General features: G+C 47.1%; 2 protein-coding genes across 2 annotated transcripts; both read left to right on the forward strand.

Annotated features, from left to right (window-relative positions):
- Positions 1–242: 242 nt before the first annotated feature.
- On the forward strand, positions 243–4,327 carry LACBIDRAFT_329781 (uncharacterized protein; the record flags this gene model as incomplete). The annotated part of the gene is made up of 12 exons (XM_001883881.1): positions 243–346; positions 406–497; positions 630–901; positions 1,020–1,136; positions 1,161–1,193; positions 1,246–1,356; positions 1,431–1,768; positions 1,823–1,985; positions 2,095–2,169; positions 2,472–2,694; positions 2,874–3,063; positions 3,115–4,327. The coding sequence occupies 12 exons, from the start codon at positions 243–245 to the stop codon at positions 4,325–4,327; spliced, it is 2,931 nt and encodes a 976-aa protein (XP_001883916.1).
- Positions 4,328–6,562: 2,235 nt separating this feature from the next.
- Positions 6,563–6,784, forward strand: LACBIDRAFT_303259 (uncharacterized protein; the record flags this gene model as incomplete). The annotated part of the gene is made up of 1 exon (XM_001883882.1): positions 6,563–6,784. The coding sequence occupies one exon, from the start codon at positions 6,563–6,565 to the stop codon at positions 6,782–6,784; it is 222 nt and encodes a 73-aa protein (XP_001883917.1).
- Between the last annotated feature and the right edge of the window lie 2,102 nt (positions 6,785–8,886).

Here is an 8,886-nt window from a genome sequence, read left to right on the forward strand (position 1 = left end):
TACTGGTGGAGGGGCCTGACAGAGGGAAGGTGGTCGTCTAAGAGTAGATAGTCAGGCGTATCTTCTGTTGGTTGCTCCAGAGAAGAGGATGGGGGAAAACTTGGGGAATTGGGAACTGAAGAAGGAGGGGTTGTCCATGGTGAGGTGCTGTTGAATAAGGTGTGAGCACCTTCCTCCATCTCAAAGGCCAGCCCCTCGACGACAAGGTTGGAGAAAGAAATATCCGGTTTGATGATAATGACATGGCCATTCCACGCCATCTGCAATATGATACGTCAGAAGCAGTCTACCAGGATGAATGGGTCGCTTATGTGTATTCACCGGGATTGGAGTATTCACAAAGAAGGTGAGTACACTCGTTGTGTGTATTCCCCGGGAACGGAGTATTCACACAAGTTTGTGCAGTGTGGGGAGGGGCAGCATTATAACTCACCTTGGATGGGTATTGGGAATGGGTGTGAAAATCATGAACCGTCACGAACGCGCAACCATGCATTGTTTGTCACGCAACACAACCAAGTAATCTCGGTGTGGCATTATCTCCTCATAACATCCTCAAGGCGACCGAGTCTTCATGTCCAACTTCAGCATTGGTTTTCTTTCTCGGCCTTTGAAACGTCGACGAACAGGGACCTACCATGACCGCGCAACTTTGGAAGATGACTTCGAAGTTATTCATTCCCGTGAGATTGGAGTGAATTGGCACAGCAATGTCATCGAAACTCCGTGTTCCCCACAAAGGGGCTGCACCGCTCTGCTTGAGGGTGATTCTGGGGCTCCCACAGACGACATTCAATTGGGTTTAGATCCCAGCTCAGAGGGGTTCGAAGAGGAAGTAGAGGCAGACATTGTGACGGAGCCCTTGCCTCAGAAGAAGAGACGGGTGAAGAGCAAGCTTTCAGTAAGTTTCCGTCTACCTTTCCTTGCCCATGACGTCCTCATGTCATGACTTGTAGAAGCGCCCTCATATTTTTTGGAAGAAAAAACATCGTGCCACATACCTTGATGAATTTCTCCAGTGGGAGGGAAGAGGCAATTTTCGGAAGGTGAAAACCTGTCCTGATTGTGCTTTGAGGGGCATAGAAGTTGCAGGAGCACCGGAATTTCGGTCCTTGGATTGCTTCATGCCTGATTTGGTCTGTAGGACTTGCTGTGTTCAGCGTCACAGACTGAATCCATTCCACATTATCGAGGTACGTTATCCTACTCATTTGGGAAGGCTTAGCCTGACTAAGGCAATCATAGAGATGGGCCGAAACCCGACCATGCGATGCTCTGTTCCTGAGCGTTGCCATGCCGACCTTCGCGTTCTTCACACGAATGGCATTCATGACATTGCCATTGATTACTGCAACTGTGAGGCTGCAGTTCCCAAACACATTCAACTCCTTTGACGAGGGCTTTACCCAGCCAGCTAACTCATTCCAAAGACCTGTTCGACTTTCATGTTGCTTCGACTCCTACATCACCTCACCCTCACCTCAAAGGCATCCACATATGACTTCTACAGGGCGCTGGAGAAGGAGACGAACAATACGGGGGTTTCAGTGCCCAAGTCGCGATATCGACAACTCCTTCGAACAATCCTCCAATTCCGGCACCTGAAGATGTTGAAGAGGGGTGGGGTGGCTCACAATGTTGATGTGGCAAAGGATCCGTTAGGGATTGAGTCAGTCAAGCCTGGCGCACTTGCAGTGCTCTGCCCACATTGTCCATACCCAGGGATCAACCTTCCTGAAGGCTGGGAGAAAGCACCAGATGATTCTAAGTGAGTGGTAGGCTCTCTGTTGGAATGCTCATGGTCCTAACGTCTTTTTCACAGATTTCTCTACTATATCTTCTACTGCATGGATGCCAACTTTCGACTTAAGAATCAACTTGTCTCGTCATACGCTAGTGACCCTGGGCTCAGAATAGGGATGGCTTACATGGTGCCCAGGCGTGGCTATGAGGAATATGTTTTGAGTCGTGCAAGTGATGCGGATGTGAGTTCTTGCAGGCGTTCCTGGTTGTCTGATGTTTTGAGTCATGCAAGTGATGCGGATGTGAGTTCTTGCAGGCGTTCCTGGTTGTCTGTTCTGACTAAACATTCAGATCAGCACCTGTGTGGGTTTTGCTGCCTTGGCTAAGGCCAACACAAAGTTTGCGAAAGGCTTGAGGTACACTGGGGTGGGAGGCGTTTAGTGTGCAAGAGGAGAGACAATATTGCCGAACAGTGTTGGGAATTTACAAAAGGGGGAAAGGTACATTACTCGACTATATTTTTCTCTCTGTTTCCTGACCGGCAATGAGCTAGATATGCAAATATGGATTACATCTTCGCCTCGGCTGTGGGCGACACGTCACCAGACCAATTCGTTGTCATAAGTTATGACATAGCCTGTCAATGGTTCAAGGGACTTTATGGCCGAATCGAACAACACTGGCCAGATGACTTGAGGTGAGTGGGGCAATTGAAAATGCACCCACAGATTCCCGCATTCCACAAGCCAGCGCATGGCCAAGCTAGGCACCAGGAGTATTCATGCAAGTTGTCCCCAGGCATGGACATGACGGATGGCAAATGTCCTGAGAGGATCTGGGCAGCACACAACATGCTTGGAAATGCAATGAAGACACAAGGGCCAGGTTCATGCCATGATGTTATTGACGACCATCTTGGCTTTTGGAATTGGTGCAAGTATACCAGTATGGGTATGTACTTGCCTAATTCTAACCCTTTCGTCACTGAGAGCCAATTCCTAGGCAAGCCTTTGATGCGAAAATATAAGAACACTGTGCAGGAACGAAACATTCAGGTTGAGGGCCATTGTGGGCTGACGGAAACACTGCCCGCAAGGCTGGTGCTGGAGTGGGAGCGTGTTTGTGAAGAGTGGGACAGAGTGCCATTTCCGAAGAAGGCGAAGAACCCATTCATAACTGGGGGAAAAATCTAACTGAGGCGCAGATTAGGAAGGATCTAGCGGATGAGGAGGAGGACAGACTAGACAAAGGGCTGGAGTCCCCAAATGTGATGAACATGTCTTCATTTGTCATTCTGGGGCTGGAACTAGAGGAATCCCAGTAAGTATTTTGGTTCTCTTAATCAGCTACAGGCTCTGACCAATGCTCTAGGTGTCGCATTCGTGAAATGGCCAAGTCTAAGGCTGCAACAGGAACCTCCCGCCAGGAGTCGTCCTTAACGGAGCTTCGGAATGTTTTACGTGCCAAGATCAGAACCTGGGAGAGATTACGAGACGTTTACATGCCTGGAGTTCATTCCCTCCAGGTCTTGCAAGATCAGCATCCAACTTCCACCGTTCGATCCCAAGAATTCCGACCACCCTCTGCCACCAATCACCCAGAGGACATTGACCTTTGGCTCCCATCAACACTCTCTGCTGCTTCATGGGCCTCCATTTGTCCACCATGGCTCTCGAGCATTGAGGAGAAACTACGCGTGGCGCAATGCAATGATTCCTTGGACAACATTCACCAAATTCTTCGCATAAAGGCACGGATGGTCCTTTTCAAACACAAGCATGTTAGGGGGCAGAGAGAGGGAATGAGGTCGCAGGCTGTAATCGATCGCATACATGCAAGTGCGCGGGTGGCAGTGGAGAGGTATAGACATGCAAGGCTGGCCAAAATGTCACTCTCAGGCCCAGGTGATTGGGAAAAGGGCCTCTGTCCCCTTCTCGACTCGGATATCCGAGCATACCAAGATTTGAACAAAATGAAGGAGTACGTTGGCCAGAAGGGAATGAATGAGGTGGAGTCAGATGAGGAGGGAGGTGATAGAGTCCAGCCCCCCAACTTTCGTCGGCGGAAGGATGGCACAGGAGAGACTCGTCGGACTTTGTCATGGATCTGGGTTGTGGAGGGATTTAGGGTCAGTGAGGATAGCGCAGATGACAACATCTTATGGTCGGAATGGGCGAAGAGCCACGCACGGGCAAAACGTACCACAGAAGATGTCCTTCTCCTCTGTGAGGAGATGAGGCGAACAGGGGAGTTCCTTGCATGGAAAGCAAGATGGTGGGAGGGCAAAGCAAATGCAAGGAGATGCACAGACAAATCACTGGCTGAGGGCCTCTGTGGTTATGCCCTTGAGCAGGCTGCGCTCCAAAAAACGTTACGGGCGAGTTTCCAAGCTATGTGGAAAGGGCCCTTGGAGGATGTCAAGGAAGAGGGGAGTCAGGAAGAGGAAGAGGATCTTGAGGTTGATGAAGACTGCATGGATGTGGATGAAGGTGAGGGCGATGAAGAAAGGGATGTTGACAGTGAGGATGATGCGCCAGGGACAAATGAAGATTATGAAGAGGACACCGATGGCGAAGAGTCATAGCTGCCAACAGTGACGACAAGGGGCAGGCAATGGCAACGACGAGGGACAGGCAACGGCAACGACGAGGGGCGGGCAACAGTGACAACGAGGGGCGGGCAACAGTGACAACGAGGGGCGGGCAACAGTGACAACGAGGGGTGGGCAATGTTGATGTCACATGATGACAAAAGCTCACGTGCCATTACATACCAGTAGATAGAAGAGTGCCCAAGTGGGCAGTAGCCGGGTCTGATCCATCAGACTGGTGGGCAGTAGTCAGTGTATGATACATCAAAGTAGCCTATACAGGTGGGGCGCTGGTCGTCGTTGGTGTGGGGTTGTTTTCATTGGTGGGCAGCATGGCCAAGCAGATACGATGAACGACGACCGATGTCGTTGTTTGTTGTCTGGTTGCCACGTTGTGATGTGGCACCTGTTTTTCATGTCAAAAAGAAGAGTGGGTGGGGTGGTTGTTCCCACTTACCTGGGCTGGGCCCTGTTGGTGATGTGGCATGGTCGGCGTCACGGTCAGCATCGTCGATGGTGGGCGCTCGTTGTGGTCAATGGTGGTGGGTGCTGTGGATGATGGGAGTGGGAAGGAAGACATGATGTGGCATTGTTTGTGCCCAGCTGGTGCATTCAGGAGGAGGGCTGAAGGTGGGTTATATAGTTACTTTGTTTTATGTATAATAAAGCCATTGTGGCTCAGTGGGCTTCAGCACTCATGTTGTTGAAGATGTTGAGGGTTTAATTCTTCTCTTGGGCAAATATTTTTTTAATTTTAAATTAGTAAGAACACTATAAGTACAACTATTTATATGTATTCTGATGGTATGGCGGTGTTCCATGGAATCCATATGAACTGTTCCATGGAATCCTTATGGAATAGTACATGGATTTGCAATATAAATCCATTGGAAATTCCATGGATTCCATATGGAAGGCACCATTCCACTAGTGGCTATCACTTTATTTCTATAACTTAGACTTAAGCCTAGAGGCCATATCTATAATGCTTAGGATTTTTTGAAAGGCATTTCAAATGTAGGCCTGGGTATTTCATAGTGAATTTTCCATAGATACCCAGCGCATTTTCTGCGAAGTTTCAAATGCAGCCCTGGATATTTCATTGCGATTTTTCAATAGATACCCTGGGCATTTCATTGTGATTTTTCAAATGTATCCCTGGGTATTTCATTGCGATTTTTCAAATGTATCCCTGGATATTTCATTGCAAAATTTCAATGGATACCTGGCACATTTCATTGCAATTTTTCAAATGTATTCCTGGGTATTTCATTGTGATTTTTCAATAGATACCCTTGGTATTTCATTGTGATTTTTCAAATGTATCCCTGGATATTTCATTGCAATTTTTCAAATGTATCCCACATGTCAGGGTCCATGCAATGGGCTTCCCTGGAGGGTGGTCACATGACCAATTACCAAAAATGGTCAAAAACGAAAGTTGTAGCCCTACACTGTAGCTTCCTGAATCTGTTTGAATTATGTTCTGAAGTGCTCCCGTTGTGGAGATATGAGGTAAAGGAATTTCAAAAGCGTTGTGTTTTTTTTTTTTTTGTGTTTTTCTCTATGAAAACAAAACCAAATAACATGATTTCAGTATATTCAGAAAGCTAAAAGAAAGGGCTACAATTATTGTATCATGGGAAAAATGACCAAAAAAGGAAGGTGCATCCCGTACTATAAGAATCAGATATAGACTACCAAGTTTACTGATAGACTACAAAAAAGTCAGACTTAGACTACACAGTTTACTGATACACTATAAAAGACTACAAAAGTCGAAATTAGACTACAAAAGCGTGGACTTAGACTACATAGTTAGGGTTTGAGTCAAAAGGTTATCTTGACTACAAAGTTTGTATTGTGGGTATCTATGGACAATTCACTATGAAATACCCAGGCCTACATTTGAAATGCCTTTCAAAAAATCCTAAGCATTATAGATATGGCCTCTAGGCTTAAGTCTAAGTTATAGAAATGACTCTCTAGGCTTAAGTCTAGGTTATAGATAAAAGTGGTAGCCACCAGTCACCATTCCATGAGCATTCCATATGGAATCCATAGTGGGCTTGGAATAAAAAAATTGCCTATATGGAGTCCATGGAATGAGGTTGGAATCCACCCATTCCATATGGAACATACCGGGGAGTGTAAAGACCTCAGAATGGGCAGGAACTGCAATCTGGTTATTTTATTGTTTTGTTATGTATTATAGCTTGTTTATTTCCGATGCTCACCAAACACGACCACAGTGCTTGTTTGGCAATCAAGTTCACCAAACACGGCCACCTTCTTCCTCCTACCACCACCAACTGTCATCACCATCGCTCTTCACGACCAGCAGGGTCCCCTCCAGTGGCCGCCATCCAAATTTGTCGCCCACACCTACCACAATGTGCCACGTCCACGTCACCAACTGAACGAGCGTCAACACGACTTATGCAACAATAGGATGGGGTAGTTCCAGGTGCCACATAGCCGAGTGATGTGGCAACTCAACGATGAGCAACATCGTTCGTTGTCCGTCATCGTCTCTATTGCAAGTGAGTACCCCCCACCCTCATTCCATGCCATCCCGCTAACCGTGACCACAAGAACCAGCACCAGCATGCTACAAAACGACAACCTCAGCACACGAATGACCTGAAACACGAACACACACACACTCAATGCCCACAAACGACAACATTGCACCCATGAACAACACTCACCGCCCCCACCCACAAACAACCATGACCTCACATTTTTAATTTGCCTCATTATCACTTTTTCACATCATGCCCAAGTTGGCTTAGGGTTAGTCATGTGTGAAAGGAAACAGACTAGTAACTAACAATGTGAAAACAGAGAATAGCCTGTCCTGATTAGTGTTGCCGCGGCTTCGGCTTTTAGCTGGTTCAAGCCACAGCCGAGATGAAATTAAAGCCGAGCCGAGCTGAGCCGATTGATCTGGCTTGGCTACTGCTTGAGCTGGCTAGAGCCGGGATTTTCAGCCTCATCAACCACACATGCTAGCTCATTCGAAACAAATAAAATTGGCTTTTGTCTGTACATATTATTCAACTAGTAATAGAATATACTTTAAATGAACCTAAGATCATAGAAAATAGCTAAGAATTGCCTGAGACGGTGTGACAGAGTCACACACCCCAAAACAGAAAATGTAATATATCTCTGGAACACAGACACGCAAACCTCTCGTCTCTTTGGGACCTTCAAACTACACTAGAATATGGTTTAAACAAGAGATAGATCATAAGAAACGATGGAAATTTGGCTGATCTAGGGTACTCACTCCCCAAAACAGAAAATGTAACATATCTCCAGAACACGGACACGCAAACCTCTTGTCTCTTCGGGACCTTCAAACTACACTAGAATATGTTTTAAACGAGCCCTAGATCATAAGAAACGATGGAAATTTGACTGACCTAAGGTACTTGCTCCCCAAAACAGAAAATGGAAGATATCTCCAGAACGCGGACACGCAAACCTCTCGTCTCTTTGGGACCTTCAAATGACACTAGAATATGTTTTAAACGAGCCCTATATCATAACAAACAATGGAAATTTGACTGACCTAAGGTACTTGCTCCCCAAAACAGAAAATAAAAGATATCTCCGGAACGCGGACACGCAAACCTCTCGTCTCTTTGGGACCTTCAAACGACACTAGAATATGTTTTAAACGAGGAGGTCTTATCAGTGCCCCCCTAATTCCTGCAGGAATCCGGTCATTCCTGCGGATTCCGGTGGATTCCGGAGGAATGAAATTTGGCAGGGAGGCCTGCTATTTTCATAATTCCGGTGCCTTACCATTCCGGCGGAATTTCGGCATTCCGGAATTGACACCGGAATGTTCCGCAGGAATGGCAGGAATGGAATGCAACGGAATCCGGCCAATGACGCCTAGGCTTTGCATGATGCAGAGGCGATATGGGTGACTTGTGTGACAAGAAAAATAGCCAAGGTCAGGAGATCTGGCGCGGCGCGCGCCAGATTCCGACGTATTTCCACTCGAGGTATGGCTACATACATGAGTAGTACTAGAGATGTCTCGTAGTATAATGGGAAGTGGGTGGGAGGGTGACGAAAAATTCGTATGCTAGAACTGAATGACATGTAAGATATCAAGACGAGGGCCTAGATAAAAAATAGAGATCATACCTGGTTGAGGAGTGAGATGTCAATGTCCGAGAGCGATAGCGCGCTCTCTTAGTAGCCTCTCCCGTGACCAGGCTTCCCTAAGGGGTTGCCTGGCACGCACAGTGGACGTGATCATTTTTTGGGAGCCCCCAGCAGCAATCGAGGGGGTAAAAAGGGGGAGATGTTAAGGTTGGGGACGTACTGCCATGCGACATCAAACTTGTGCCTGGAGATGGCGTCGGCGACACAGTTGAGTTCCCCGGCGATATGGAGAACTCTGAGCTGTATGTTTGAGTTAATGCATGTGTCCGCTGCATCAAGGAGAACTGAGTTGTAATGTGGAAGGCACCTGAGAGTGTTAAAAATGGCAACGGTGTTGTCATTGTCCGTGTAAATGAGGACTCTGG

The sequence above is a fragment of the Laccaria bicolor genome, genomic scaffold, assembly GCF_000143565.1.
Source record: "Laccaria bicolor S238N-H82 LACBIscaffold_23 genomic scaffold, whole genome shotgun sequence".
Lineage (NCBI taxonomy): Eukaryota > Fungi > Basidiomycota > Agaricomycetes > Agaricales > Hydnangiaceae > Laccaria > Laccaria bicolor.